Source organism: Diabrotica undecimpunctata, chromosome 9, assembly GCF_040954645.1.
Source record: "Diabrotica undecimpunctata isolate CICGRU chromosome 9, icDiaUnde3, whole genome shotgun sequence".
NCBI lineage: Eukaryota > Metazoa > Arthropoda > Insecta > Coleoptera > Chrysomelidae > Diabrotica > Diabrotica undecimpunctata.
In genome coordinates this window covers 53,125,765-53,141,956 of record NC_092811.1, presented here as the reverse complement: position 1 = coordinate 53,141,956, position 16,192 = coordinate 53,125,765, and the positions used below count along the sequence as shown (strand labels likewise).

Below are 16,192 nucleotides of genomic sequence, written 5' to 3'. Positions count from 1 at the left end.
TTCTTAATTTTTCATCTGTTCCACCTAACAGATTCCCCTCTTCATCTTTATAATATCTTGATGTGGTTTTGTATTGGGTTCGGTCTCGTTTTATTTCTTGGTAGAAATTCCTGACTTGTTTATGTAAAAAGTCTTCTTCAATACGAACTAGTTTCTGCTCTAAACTTGACCGCTTCTTCCTTCTACAAATCTTCTTTGCTTCCCGTCTTTTTGCGGCATAAGCTTTTTTATTCTCTTCATTATTTCTTATTATACTATTTATTCTAGCTTTATTTCGGTCATTAATGGCTTTCTTACAGTCCTCATCATACCAATCCGTTTGTTTACATTGTCTGTTTCCTGTTAATACTGAGTCGGCTGCTTCTTGAATTTTTTCTTCTAGTTGTACCCATCTGCTTTCTATATCATTTACTGTTGTCTGGCTTTTCAGTTTCTCTTCAATTTGCTGCCTGAATTTTTTCTTAACTTCTCCCTCCTGAAGTAGTGCATCGTTATATCTTTTTATTTTTTTACAGCTAGTGTTATTAATTGTGGGTATTATTTGCTCCATTTTAACTTTGACCAAAAAGTGGTCCGAATTTGCATCAGCACCTCTGTAACTTCGGCTATCTTTTATGGCTCTCATATGTTTGGCTTCTATTAGTAAATGATCTATTTGGTTTACTGTTTGTCCATCTGGTGATACCCAGGTACCTTTATGAATTTCTTTGTGATCAAAATAAGTGCTCATAATTCGCATATTATGTTCGAAAGCAAATTCTATTACTCTTTTTCCATTCAGATTACTGTCTCTATGATTACTTTTTCCCCCTGTTATTTGTTTGTATATATCCTCCCTGCCAATCTTGGCATTCAAATCTCCTACAATTATTTTTATGTCATATGATGGTATTTTGTAAAATATATGTTCTAATTGTTCATAAAAGCTATCTTTAACGTCTTCATCTGTATTTTCTGTTGGTGCATGCACATTTATTAGGGTTACTTTTCTATATTTTCCTCTTATTCTTATTTTACATAATCTGCTTGTGACTGCCTCAAAATCTATCACCAGATTGGCAAATGTTTTCTTTATAAAAAATCCCACCCCAAATACACGTTCATTGTCTCCACTGTTGAAAAACACGTAGTTTCCCACATCCATGGTAAAATTTCCTTTTTGTTTAGTTTCTTGTATAGCTGCAATATCTATCTCATATTTCTCTAACGTATCTGATAAGTTCTTTAGTGCTCCTACTTCAAAAGTCCCTCTAACATTCCATTGTCCTATCATCATCCTATTCCGCGCTTTATTCGTTTCCATATTTTCCTGACCACTGTGCCTGTGTAGACTCAGTTTTTTTTCATTTTCTCTAGTTTTTCGGTACTATGGTTCCATTTCCACCATTCATCGTTTATACATATTTTCTGATAGCCGACTTTTGTTTCATTACCTTTTCCTTTTTCTTCTTTCGCCATATCTCTTAGCTCTTTCTGTAGTTTGGCTTCGGCTTGGGTTAGATCGTTTTCAATGAAATACCGCGTTCCTCTTAATTTACTCTTATTCTTCATAATAAGTTCTTTATCCTTCATTGTATCTACTTTTACTATCGCCACTGGTGGTTTCCCTTGGGAGGTTTTTATTTTCTGCACATCTTTTATTAAGCAATGGTAAGTTACTTTAATTTTAATCTCTCACCATTTTAAAGCATTTTTTTTAGCTGGTCTGGATTCTGGTATGGACTACGATTTTGGTAAATATTTATCAAATAATCCAAAAAATGACGAAGAAAAATTAACAGTTTTAAAAGAAACTTGGACCCCTCCAGAGACTTTTAAGTTCCCCGTCTGTGGTAAAAGAAAACTTTGTTTTCAACGTCATTGGACCCAAAAGAATCCATGGTTAGTATATTCAAATATGTTACAAGGATCATTATGCAAAATGTGCGTTTTATTTGGACAGACCGAAGGTGGTCGCGGTGATCAAAAACTTGGAAGTTTTGTCACAAAACCATTTAATAACTGGAAAAAAGCTCTGGAAAAAATGGAACATCATCGAAATACAAATTATCATAAATATGCTGTTGAACGAGCAAGAAATTTTGTAAGCGTTATGGAAGGTCAAACTCGTGATATTACAGAGTCGTTTAATGAAGAAAATAAAAAAATTGCCCGAGAAAATAGAGAGAGGCTATGTGCCATAGTGGACACAATCTTATTTTGCGGACGGCAGGAATTGCCTTTGAGAGGAAATCAAGACTCTGGTGAAATCGGTATTATAGATCCTCTACATAATGACGGTAATTTTCGTGCACTACTTCGTTTTCGTGCGCAAGCTGGTGATGAAGTACTTAAAAATCACCTTATTTCTCAAAGCAATCATTCTCGGGCTATGTACACATCGTCCGTCATTCAAAATGAAATTATTGATTTGTGTGGAAATGCTGTTCAGGAGCAAATAATAAATAGAGTGAAACAATCAGGTTTCTTTGCTGTACTTGCTGACGAAACTCAAGACATTTCGCGTCACCAACAACTCTCACTTTGCCTTCGGTATGTAGACTGCTCTTCTGGAAAGGCACTTATTCGAGAGGATTTCATTGAATTTATACACGTTGATGAAGTAACAGGATTAGCTCTAGCTACGACAATCATCGATAAACTTAAGTCGTTTGGATTAGATTTGGAGAATTTAGTTGGCCAGGGCTATGATGGTGCGGCTGTGATGAGCGGACGATTTAAAGGAGTAAGAACAATAATCATGGACAAATATCCTCGAGCACTATTCGTACACTGTGTGGCGCATACATTAAACTTAGTTTTGGGTCATTAATGCGAGATCCCTGCAATACGAAACTGCATCGGAACTATTAAAAGTATAATTAACTTCTTTCGGCAATCTGCACTCCGGGATGGACTTTTAAAAAGAACTGCGGACGAGATTGAAGCACCTCATTCAACGCTTATCTCGCTTTGTGAGACACGCTGGACAGAAAAACATACAGCCGTCGAAAGATTTGCTGAGATGTTTCCTGTAGTAAATTCCGTGCTTCAAGAACTTCAAGAATCTGGAAGGGAAATTGCAACCCAAGCTTACCAGTTACAAGTCGCAATGGAAAACAGTCAATTTATAGTTTCACTAACTATTTTAAGGAAGGTTTTCTCCTATACGTCAAGCTTAAACCGAACCCTACAAAAAGTCAATGTAGATTTAACCGACTCTTGCAGTTACGTAAAAACAATAAAAACCACTTTACAGAACCTTCGTAACGAACGTGAATTCTCAAATCTTTTTGAGGAAGCAAAAAAATTTATTTCAGCAGATATAACTGTTCCAAGAGTAAGTAGGAGACAATTGAACCGCAATAATATACCAGGGGACACTGCTGAAGTTTACTATCGGCGAAATATATTTTATCCATTTATACAACATGTAGTGACCGAGCTTGATGCTCGCTTTAAACCTCACGAAGAAGCAATTTCAGGAATTCAGTTGCTTCTACCAGATCGCACCCAAAATACTGAGAGAGCAAAGAAATGTATAGCAGGAATCGGAGAAATATTTCTCAGGGAAGTTGAAATAAAACATTTAGTAAGTGAGTATGAGCTTTGGCACAACCACTGGTGCAATCAAGAACAGCCGTCTACTGCACTAGAAGCTATGGACCGATGTGATGAAATTTTTTTTCCAACGGTTAGGAAAGTTCTTCAAATTTTAGCAACACTTCCAGTATCTACTGCCACACCTGAACGTACTTTTTCATCACTTAAACGGTTAAAAACTTATCTTAGAAATAGAATGGGAGACGAGAGGCTTACAGGATTAGCTCTCATGAGTATTCATCGGAATGTGACAATAGGTCTAAATTCCTCAGAAATTGTAAATAAGTTAGCTGAAAGAAGGAAGAGAATGAATTTAATTTTGTAAAACGGTATTTTAAGTTTTAATAAAATTTTTAGAAATTTGTTTTTATTACTTTTTTCAAAAGTATTTCAAAACCAAGCCCCGGTTTTACTTAATTTGGAAATTAGGATCCCCCCCCCCCATTAAAAAACTATAAATACGTCCCTGGTCCACCCATGTATAATTGAAATTAGAATTATTTTCAAATTCTGGATCAGCAACACAAAATAAACACTTTTTTTAGCAAACATAAACATTTGAAGTTGAACTTGTGCATTATATTTAGCACTTATTTCATTGTCCTTTGTTAAATAATTAGCTACAGTTTTATTAGTCTGAGGACATTTTATTTCCACAATATATTCCTCACATATGGCATCAGGTGAAGCGCCAAAAATTGGAAATTTGGGGTTTAACTGTAAGCCAATACGGTTTAATTTTATTTGAAATACTTTTTGCACACATTTTATCATACTTTCTTCCAACTGTTTACCCCTATTCATTGCAGAAGTTGCTTTAAATTTTGAGACCCCAAGTATTTGTTCAACAAATGCCCCATCGCATTTTTTACAGTGAGCTGCATCATAAAGTTTTGATGCCGTTATTCTGCCATATCCTAACTCGAACCATAAACTGCTATCGGACTGTGTGCTAGTTTTGATGGCAGTTTCTGAGCATGTGCTCACTCATACTATTTGAACAAAATTCAACAAACTCACTATATGTGGTCTGTTCTGTAGAAATAAATTTTAACAGCAGCTGGAATATCCCTATTTTTTTTATATTATCATCTTTAAAATGTTGCAATAACTGGCTCTCAGACTGGTTTTTAATGCCCATGTCTATTACTTCTTGAAGGAACTGGTTACTATCTTCATCTGAGCTTAACTCCTCTGGGGCCCCAAAGTCTTTAAGTGTTAAATATTTTATACTTGTACCAACTTTTGATAGTTTACTTTTGGCCCAATAGCAAGTCACTTCTGTTTTTGACGGTTCTTCACTTCTTCTGTGCAACCACATCAGAAAAACTATTTGATGCTTGCACCCACCTATAACATACGTTTTGAAATTTAGAAATTGTCCATATATTTTTAGAGAAGCAAAACTACTATCGAATGTAAGTAAAATATATATATATATATATATATATATATATATATATATATATATATATATATATATATATATATATATATATATATATATATTGATATGATTGGTGTTTATAGAAAATAATTTATAAGTTACACTACTAGATAATATTAGATATAAAAAGTATTTGGTTATTTTAATAAGTTATATACTAGAGAATTTTATAAAAATATATTTATGTGAGGGCATTTTTAAGAAATTAGCATATAATAATTGTAAAAAGTTGTATTTTAATAATTATAATATTGTAGATATATTTAAGTGAGCCATGTGATTAGGCAACCAGATATACATACTCTCCAAGTGACATTTTTAAGGAATGGTTGCGAATATAAAGTGGGGTTATAATAATATGTTGTTTAAAATGTGTAGTTTATTAAATTAGAATGCTAAGTTACTAATTTAAGTGTATATTCTGATCTGAAAAGCCTAAATACCAACAAAATTCTCGATAAAAAAGTAAGGAATTCTCTAGATCACCAAAGATGGCCTTGTTTGCGAAATGGATTGTTCCCGAAAATTCATATAGAGGAAATAGAATAATTTCGAACATGATTTCTTGCTAGATGATTCTGGAACATGGAAAAAGATATAAATACCAGGTGATTTGGATTCAAGATGTCCATTCAGTTAGGCATCAGTTATCAGTTATGAGTTACAGTTACTATGAGGCCAGTTTAGTATGAAAGTTAATTAGAGTTAGCATGGAATAGAAGTCAGATCAATTATAGTCAGACAGAAGGTCCAATTGTTCAATATAGTGAGTTAAATGAAGATTAAGAAACAGTATAAAGAAAATATTAATGAAGATTAAAAATTATGTAATGTATAATTGGTGATTGGATAATGCAAGAAGTATTAATTGAAAATTAAAATTATATAATATATTTGGTGATTGGATATTGGTATATTGAAAAGAAGATAAATATAAATTATATAATATATTTGGTGATTGGAGATTGGCATATTGAAAAGAAGAATAAATACAAATGCTGTTTGCTGGTTTGCTTGGTGGTTTATAAATGCTTAAGAAGAAATATATTTTAAATTGGTGGAAGCTGATAATTGGAAAAAGTAATTTCACAAAAACAAGGATAACCGAAGCACGAAGACATTGAGTGGTGATTAGAATCTATACAGTGGAAAACAGTTCATTTAGGCATTCAGTGACAGAAAGGTACAAAATTTTGTTAATATAATTTAGTTAGTGTCATAACAATTTCAATTTTGAAGATAGTTTGTTTAAATTTTACATTGTCTATAGAATTTAATTAGTTTCATAAGAATTTCAATTTAAAGATAGTTTATTTTAAATTTACATGGGCTAGGTTAGATATACATATATATATATATATATATATATATATATATATATATATATATATATATATATGTGTGTTTCATAATAGATATAATAAAGATAATTTAATAAAGTACTTACAAACTAATTCTTTGAGAACCGCGATAAAAACCCTATATATTATTATTAAAAATACTCATTGCTCATCATTCACAAACAATACATCATAACAATATATATATATATATATATATATATATATATATATATATATATATATATATATATATATATATATATATATATATATATAAATATTGGGGAAATCTGCAAGAAAGACTCTAATGTGTATCAATTGTTTCGCCGAACGTTTTCGCCAAAGAGAATTAATTTGGCTTCTTCAGGGCTGAAAGAGAATAAATTATAATTAGCTACCATATATTATCTATTAAAACATTATCTAACATAACATTCCCTTGCTTTTCTTAGATACATCTCAATAAGATGCAATAATACATGAACAATAGAATATAATTAAATAAAGAAAATCAAAATAATATTTCCCTATACTGGGATTTAAATTCATTCGTTTTTACCAATGAACCTTAACGACATAAAGATTCATAAGAACTAATGAAGTTGTCAGCGCTTGCGTTCTGGCTAAAACAGAACATCACTTTTAAACTTTCTAAAAATCAAAAATTTAGTTATTGCCGACAATTCAAAGAATTACCTCCTTTTAAATGTAGTTACATTGGGTTTTTCGATTAACCTTGGGTAAGCCTTTATGTGTCAAGTTCAAAGCTACCATACGATTCAAACCTTAAAAAAACTTTTTTTGCACATAGTAACAAAAAACACCACTATGTTACTAGCAAAGTTTTTTAATATTCTAACTCTACAATTCTAAGTTACGGTAAGATCAATAATGTTTTAATAGATAATATATGGTAGCTAATTATAATTTATTCTCTTTCAGCCCTGAAGAAGCCAAATTAATTCTCTTTGGCGAAAAATTTCGGCGAAACAATTGATACACATTAGAGTCTTTCTTGCAGATTTTCCCAATATTTAAGAGTTTACTATATATATATATATATATATATATATATATATATATATATATATATATATATATATATATATATATATTTTAACTAAAATGTTATTTCAAGATTATTGTGATATTTATTTTAAAAACCAAGAACAAAATTATTATAAAGGCTGTATATTTAGATACTACCTATCAGAATTAAAATGAGCTAAAATAAATTTCCATGAAAGAGTTCATTCCTTCATATTTACTGCAAAATGCAGTATAAAATTTAGCTCAGCTGATGTTTGTCTCAGATCAGAATTTTTTATGTTTCAAAAATGCTCTTAATTCAAAATATTAAAAATACATATCTGTTTATAAAAATACCTACTTACCTAATGAAGCAGCACAATCATAACACTTTAGATCAAGTACTTCCTCGGTTTCTTCATTAATTTCACAACTTACAGCATACTGTTTTTTCTTAACATTATGTTCAGGTGTTATTTTTGCCCTTACAGTACAGATCATGTTATTTCTTTTTACTTGAACCCATCCTACAGCTGCATCTCCATATGATTCTCTGCCAGATCTAAATGCAAACGATGAATAAGTTAATTTGATTAAATTTCAGTAAAATAGCATAAACATATAATATTGACACTACTTAATATAAAGTACTAAGTTTTATCATTAAATACTTATTATGAGAATAATAATCACAATAAAATTAATCTAATAGGAGTATATGTACTTACTTATCTGCTTTAACTCCCCGAACTTCTCCCAGGGAAAAATTTTCACCGTTTTGAAAATATGTGGCTACTGTCCTCCGGAGGCGTGTCAGCCGGGAGCTGACAGCCGTGCCGGACGCATCAAGGAATTTGGATATCGGTCAAAATACTTGGGAATTCCAAGTTTGGCCAAATCCAAATTTCTAATTGATTCGATGCAGGGAAATTCCACTTTCGCTACGTAAAACAAAGGATTTGTTTTACATAAAAGCAGGTAGATTTTCTCTCATCGATCAGTCGAGCTTGCCTCTTCTACTGTAGACCTAGTCGGTGCTATTATTGTTCCAACTAAGTTATTTTTTTATTTCTGATTTCCTATATACCATTTTTATTTTAGCATTATTGTATATTCAGACCTTTTCAGGTTAGAATATGACATTGATCTATATTTGTTCATGTACCGATTGTTTGATATTTTCTTTGATTATTTTGATTGTTTATTTTTCTTGTATTTTGTGTCTAAGTTGTTCTTCCGTAAGTTAAGAACACTTAAAAATATTTATCTTGCTTTTTCTATTTTATATTTTGATTTGTACTTTGTCTAAGTAGTTCTTTCCGGTAAGTCAAAGAACTCTTAGAAATATTTCTCTGAATATTTGACTTGTTATTTTAATTGTTTGTCTAAGTCGTTCTTTTCCGGTAAGTCAAGAAACACTTAGCAATATTTCCACATCTTTTCTATATTTGATTTTTCTTATTTTCTATTATAAGTCGTTCTTCCGTAAGTCAAGAAACACTTATTTGTGCATTTATTTTACTATATTTGATTCTCTTGTTTATTTTCTGTTCTAAGTTGTTTCTTCCGTAAGTCAAGAAACACTTAAACATATTTCTATAATCTGTTTCATTTTTGCATTTCTCGTTTTATATTTTGAGTATTTTATTTTTCCACTCTAAGTCGTTTCTTCCGTAAGTCAAGAAACACTTAGAAATATTTCCATATTTTACTCTCACATTTACATATTTCATTTATCTATATTTCTGTCCTAAGTTGTTTCTTCCGTAAGTCAAGGAACACTTAGAAACATTTTTTTTGCATTATATTTTTATACCATTTAATTGACTTGTTTACTAAGTTATTCCTTCCGTAAGTCAAGGAATACTTAGATCATTTTTACCTATCTGTTTTCCATTTTTGCTCTGTTACTTTGTAACTGTTACTTGGAACCGTTACCTATAACAGATATTTGTCACTGGAACTGTTATTTATAACAGCGGTGGTATTTAACCTTTCTACCAGCGACAAACCAAAGATGGTGAATACCCGATCCAATTCCGGGGATAGGAAGAAGCCCGAAGAGCTGGCGATGGGTCCTACAGGCCCAAATGCCCCCTCCCGGCAACACTACCATAAACATATTTACAATGGGCAAGTTATCAGACTGGCCTTTGGAAAAACCCTCTTCGGTCATTTTAAAAAAAAATATCTGAACAAAAACACTCAAATATTATTAAATATATAGTTCACAGCAACTATCTAAAGATTTATAAAACTGAAATACACCATAAAATTACTATAACAAGTAAACGATTGTCAAACGTAATGAATTAATGTGCCAATCTTTGAACATTCTGACTATATGACGTCACGACCAATGAGGACGCTTTTTGGACTGGCTGCTATAATTTGAATTTTCTCTCGATTTTAATCGTTTTTAGGGGCCAAACTAAAGACAAAAACAACTTTTTTTGTTTGATATATATTTTAAATTATGTTTTGTTATGATTAAAGGCATTTTTTTCGAATTTAAAATTTTATGCAAGTTCCCTATTGTAACCAAAGTATATCCGAAAATCAAAGAAGAGAACTATTCAATGGGTTTTATAGTCTTCCAACGTACGATCACCAAACATCGTTTTTATTATCTTGTATTAAAAAAATAGAAGTACAAAGACGAAGTGGTACAGGAACAGTAAGCAGGAATTTTAGTACTCATATTACCCTGCTTCAGAAACGACGTGTATGCAAACCGTTTTTTTGTAAAAACGTTCGACATTATTAATAAACGGTTTGTAGCAGTTGTTAAAACTTTCGAACAACCCCGTATAATATACTTTCAGTTAAATTTTACCCGACCTTTATCTTACACCCCTCGAGAGGGGCTGCAGGTAGTTGCGGACAGAAGACGGTCGAACCAAACAGTCTCATCATATTTTTAAATTTATCGTTTACAAAATATTTTACATGTGCTTCTTTTCTTCAATACAGTTTAGTTTAAGTGATTTGTTTTTGTATTATTACACAACGAGAAATTAAAATAATATTTAACTTACATCCCCTACATCAGTATCTAATAAAACTGGTCCTTTGGGAATTGTTGAACCTGATAAACGAGGCAAATGACCAAACAAACGACAATTAAGTGAAGATACTAGAAAATTCGTTATTGCTCATATACAAAAGTTTCCAAAATACAGGAGCCACTACTCCAGAAGGGACAATGCAAACACCCGATATTTATATTTTAATTTAAACGTACGTATTATGTATGATCTATATTAAGAAGCTTGCAGTGAAGCAAATATACCACCTACTAAATTGTCATATTATCGATACATCTTTAATAATTAATTTACGATTTCACAGACCACAATCTGATACGTGTGCTACATGAGATCAACACCAAAATGTAATTAAATATTGTGAAGACTCCACAAAGGTATTAGAAAGTAAAACTCAGCTTGCTGTTGACCACCGAAAAGCTGAAAAGGTAACTAAAGAGAAAATAGAGATATAGAAAAGTACAAATTTTGACCTTCAACAAACGTTGGCAACTCCATTATTAAGGAAATCAAAAGTGTTTTATATGAGGCAATTGTGGACTTATAATTTCTGTGTTTATAATCTTTTAAATCATCAAGCACATATGTTCCTGTGGTCAGAAAACGTTGCTAGCAGAGGATCGCAGGAAATCGGTTCCTGCCTTCTACAGTTTATCAAGAGTTTACCAACCACAGTAACAAAACTTATTGCTTATAGTGATTCCTGTGCAGAACAAAATAAAAACAAACATTTATGTAAGTTATTCAAGTTCCTTGCTAAAACTACATATCTGAACGAAATCCACCATAAATTCCTAGAGCCTGGGCATACTTACATGGAATGTGACCGAGCATTCGCGTTAATAGAGCAAGCTAAAAGAAAGAATCCACAGGTTTTCATTCCTCAACATTGGACTACTGTTATTAAATCATCTTCAAGGAATTTTATTGTGCATAAAATGACCAGGGACAAGTTTTATTCATTTGGACGGTTTGGACTCTTGCAGACATTAATCGCCGATTCAAAAGTAGATAATGAGGGCAAACCTCTTAAATTTAGAGGGATTGCTCATTTTAAGTACACAAAACAATGACAAGGATTTTCATTTCGAAATTCAAAGTGCATATCAATTTTTGTCTAATTTTTTTTCACTTCCATCAAGGAATACAATTAGTAGCTTGCTCAACAGAATCACTGTAGAGCCTGGTTTATATGAAGAATATGTTTAAAGCTGAAGTCAAGACATTTAACGTTCTACTACGGACGTGGTGCCCACATGACCCCCGACTAAATTCAAATTACGCGCAATTTTTTATTTTTGTTGTTATAGGTTTGTGACTTGCAGGTACCTTCAAGTTACAGTGACGTCGATCGCTTCACTTATTGATGAGTTTTTCAGTAGTGTGATATTTAGTTTATAACTATCTAAAGTTCAAAAGGGGTCATTTTGGCACCACGTCAGTGTTTGTGAAAAATTTACGAAAATGACAGGTTCATCCAAAACACTACATTACGGTGATAAAAACTGTGAAGAAACTCTGTTAGCATGGCATGACGAGGTAGAAAGTGAGGGTAGCGATATGGAAGAGTCAGGTGGCTCTTTAAATGACATTGAAACTGAGCATGATACAGATTCGGTAGTAGAAGATGATAGTGAGGGAGCTAGTGGTGACTTGTCTTTTATAATGAAACCAAAGGGGCGTAGATGCCCTTGAAAAAAAAATGTGCAAATTATAGTTCAAGTAGACGTACTAGGCGTTGGCCTATGGCGGTATTTTATTCCATCATCGACATCGCAGGAGTTAATTCATATATATTAAACCAAAGCTATCCAGAAGCAAATAACATACTACGGGCAGTATTTGTGAAGCTATTCGCCAAGCAACTCGTTTAACGACATTTGAATAGAAGAATTATCAATCAAAGACTTCCAAGAGAATTGAGAATGAACATCAGTACAATACTGAACAAACCGATGATTGATGAAAACGTGCATCTCGATATGAACCACAAACGAAAAAGATGTGGGCTCTGTCCACGAAAAAATGATAAAAAGACTAAGAATTCATGTGATGTTTATAAGATATCTATGTGTGATAGCTGTAGAGCTAATATTTGTAAAGAACGTACAAAGTAACTTTTTATCTGAATTCCAAAATTGCTAAAGTTTGGGTGTTGTAGTTTTTTATATGGGGGGTTTATTTTTTTGGTTTATTTTGTTTTTTCATATTTCGTATATTTGATCTTTAATTTTCCATAACTATTTTATAAACATTTTAAACAATAAAAAAATTACATTTTTAGTAAACCGTTTCATTATTTACGATATTTTGACATGTAATTTGTAATATGTTTAATAACTAACAATTTGGCAAAATATTATAAAAAAAAATGCATACACTAATGTAAAATATATCAAAAAAATTATATTGAACATATTTTGTCATATTTTTAAAAAATGTTGGCAATACCAAATAGAAATTACATGGGGTCCACATGGCACCACATCCGTAGTTATGTTCCAGAAAGAACACGTCAGTGGTAGAAGGTTAAAAATCCATTGGATGGAAACTGTACAGTGATATTTGATGAAATGGCAATTCAGGCACACATACAGCCCAATTTTGGTAAAGGCTGCATTGAAGGGTTTGAGAATTATGGATTTAAAACCACAGACAAAATTGCAAACCATGCTCAGGTAATCTTTGTGCTGGAAAATTAAGTTACTTGCTATGTAGTTATTATAGTAAATTCATTTAACAGAAAAGTAGCGGTCAACAAATGCATGCACATAACACGCGAAACCCTATGTTTATATAATTGTACAGGGTTGTATTAAGATTCTAGCAGCCTATACCATCTGAATTTGAAATGAATTAATTTATAATTTTTAGGATTACTGTTAAAATAATAGTAATCAATGATTAATCTTTCAAAGAAGTATACTTAAATAATATTTTTGTAAACTGTCATTCACACATCATTAGTTAATTGTGGTATTAATCAAAAGGCAAAAAATAGAAAGTTGTTTTTATACATTTTACGCTTTAAATCCAATATTTGGAAATAAGTAATAATATTATCATTAATGATATAAAAAGAGACCTCTTCTTTGTAAAAGTTCGGGAAAATACTTATACATAATTATAGGGTAGATAGACTTACCTATACATTTAACATTACATTAACATTAATAAATAAAATTTATTAAGTCGACGTTTCGATATCGATTTAACATTTATTTGTGTCAGCAGAAACGAATGTATATTTAGAAGAATTGTGACATCACTATTTTTGACTTGCCGGTTATGTCGAAGATGGTTCGAGATATCAAAATGCCGCTTTCAGATTTTGATTCAGGAGACAAAACTATATATGAATCCATCGATAGATCGTCCCCAAAGTATTGCATAGGCGACAACGCACAAACGAACATACTTTGCGGATGTAAAACGAAAGTTTTTCTTTGAAAATGATGAAAAAAACTTTTTACTATTACATATAAGCAATATCGAATTACGAAAAATAAGTACTGGAAAAGTAGATAGGTACAATGAGTAAAATGGGTTACAGTTTTTCATTTTTAAAATATTCCATTTTGTTTATGTAATTTCGAATTATTTCGTATCTTTTATTTATCATTGCTACTCATTCCCACATCAAAAGCTAGATCCACCTTCAACCGGATGGGGGCCTTCTTCAAGAGCCACAACCTCTCTCTTGGTATAAAAGTAAGAATGTTGCGATGCTACCTACGTCTTCTCTGTTCTTTTTATGGTGTTGAATCGTAGACCTTGAACGAAGATATGTGCAGAAAATTGGAAGCATTTGAGATGTGGCTATATCGGAGAATACTTAAAATCCCGTGGACTGACCGAGTCACCAATGAGGAGGTCCTCAGAAAAATGAAGAAGAACCGAGAGGTACTGACCTACATCAAATCTCGAAAGTTACAGTACTTTGGACACATTATGCGAAATGAATCCATATCCGGACTGTATATAGTTTAAAAACTTGTGGAAGATGGAAAATCACATATTATGCAGTAGGATGTCCTTTTTTTGTTTTTTGTTGTTTTTGTCACAGGTTCTTACAAGGTTAAGACCTAAAGGTCTTTATTTTGTAAGACCTTTTATTTACATACATATATAATGATCAACATATCACCTCACTACAATGATAGTGTCAAAAGGAAAAGATGAAGACAGACAGTACTCTGGATGTAAGCGGAAAACTTCTTATTGGCGATATCTATATTATTGTTTTTTAACAAAACAAACTCTTTGCTGGGCCTGAGGATGAGGCAAATATTGTAAGCCTCGAAACCGATCGCTTCTGTAAAACTTTGAAAGTAAATATTAGATTGTGAGTATTGACCTTTTTAATATATTTGTTCAATTATGGACTCACACTTGCAACCCTTTTATCATCATAATAATTATTATAATACAGTCAAAATAATATTAAATTTACTTATTTCAGTTGAGAGAAAACAGCAAACACCTTAAAAATGTTCACAGTTCTAAGTTTATTTAAATAACACTATAATTATAAACCAACACTATAAATATACCAACACAAATATATAGAGCTATTAAAAGTAAAAATTATATTTATATAATTCAACAGACATAAATATGATTCGTAAGGATTACTGAATCCATATCTGTTAAAACTGCAAATTATGCGTCTTTGTTTAGAGGTGTAGATTGTCGTTACTTGTGAGTTTCTAGTTGTTACTTTTGATACGCTTTTGTATATAATCAGTTACAGTATAAGTGATTTTGTAACAAGTAGATACCTCTTCAGCATCTCTAGATACTTGGAATGAATATATCACGCGTCCCTAGTTTGTTTATTCTACTTTTCTGTTAGGCGAATATGGTATAGTATTTTATATTTATATACATTTTCATGATGTACTTTCATGATGTATTTTAGTTGTAACTTGAAGTTATTAGTGGGTAAATAACTTTTATTTCTGTTCTTATTTATTAATATTTATATAAGTAATCCTGTATTAGGTTTTTATGCTACGTGGAATACAGAGGAAATGGAAGCAGCCTGTATATTATAACTTCTCAGATGGCGCTACAAAAACAATAGACCTTTTACACAATATTAAAATGATTGTACGGAAATGTACTGAAATTGGTCTAAATATTGTAGGCATTGTTTGCGATCAAGGTAGTTAAAATTGAGCTGCCATTAATTACCTGGTTAAAGATACGACACTCAGGTGCAAAAAAATCGATCCATTCCTTATTTCTTCTATATTACAGCCCAATTTTGGTAAAGGCTGCATTGAAGGGTTTGAGAATTATGGATTTAAAACCACAGACAAAATTGCAAATCATGCTCAGGTAATCTTTGTGCTGGAAAATTAAGTTACTTGCTATGTAGTTATTAGTATTTTATATTTATATACATTTTCATGATGTACTTTCATGATGTATTTTAGTTGTAACTTGAAGTTATTAGTGGGTAAATAACTTTTATTTCTGTTCTTATTTATTAATATTTATATAAGTAATCCTGTATTAGGTTTTTATGCTACGTGGAATACAGAGGAAATGGAAGCAGCCTGTATATTATAACTTCTCAGATGGCGCTACAAAAACAATAGACCTTTTACACAATATTAAAATGATTGTACGGAAATGTACTGGAATTGGTCTAAATATTGTAGCCATTGTTTGCGATCAAGGTAGTTAAAATTGAGCTGCCATTAATTACCTGGTTAAAGATACTACACTCAGGTGCA

At 31.6% G+C, this 16,192-nt stretch overlaps 2 protein-coding genes across 2 annotated transcripts; both read left to right on the top strand.

Moving 5' to 3' along the window:
• The first annotated feature begins 1,717 nt into the window (after positions 1 to 1,717).
• LOC140450746 (zinc finger MYM-type protein 1-like) lies at positions 1,718 to 2,812 on the top strand. The gene has a single exon (XM_072544417.1). It carries the CDS (start codon positions 1,718 to 1,720, stop codon positions 2,810 to 2,812), a length of 1,095 nt encoding a protein of 364 aa, XP_072400518.1.
• A 192-nt stretch (positions 2,813 to 3,004) lies between these two features.
• LOC140450745 (52 kDa repressor of the inhibitor of the protein kinase-like) lies at positions 3,005 to 3,907 on the top strand. The gene has a single exon (XM_072544416.1). The coding sequence runs from the start codon at positions 3,005 to 3,007 to the stop codon at positions 3,905 to 3,907; it is 903 nt and encodes a 300-aa protein (XP_072400517.1).
• Positions 3,908 to 16,192: the final 12,285 nt, after the last annotated feature.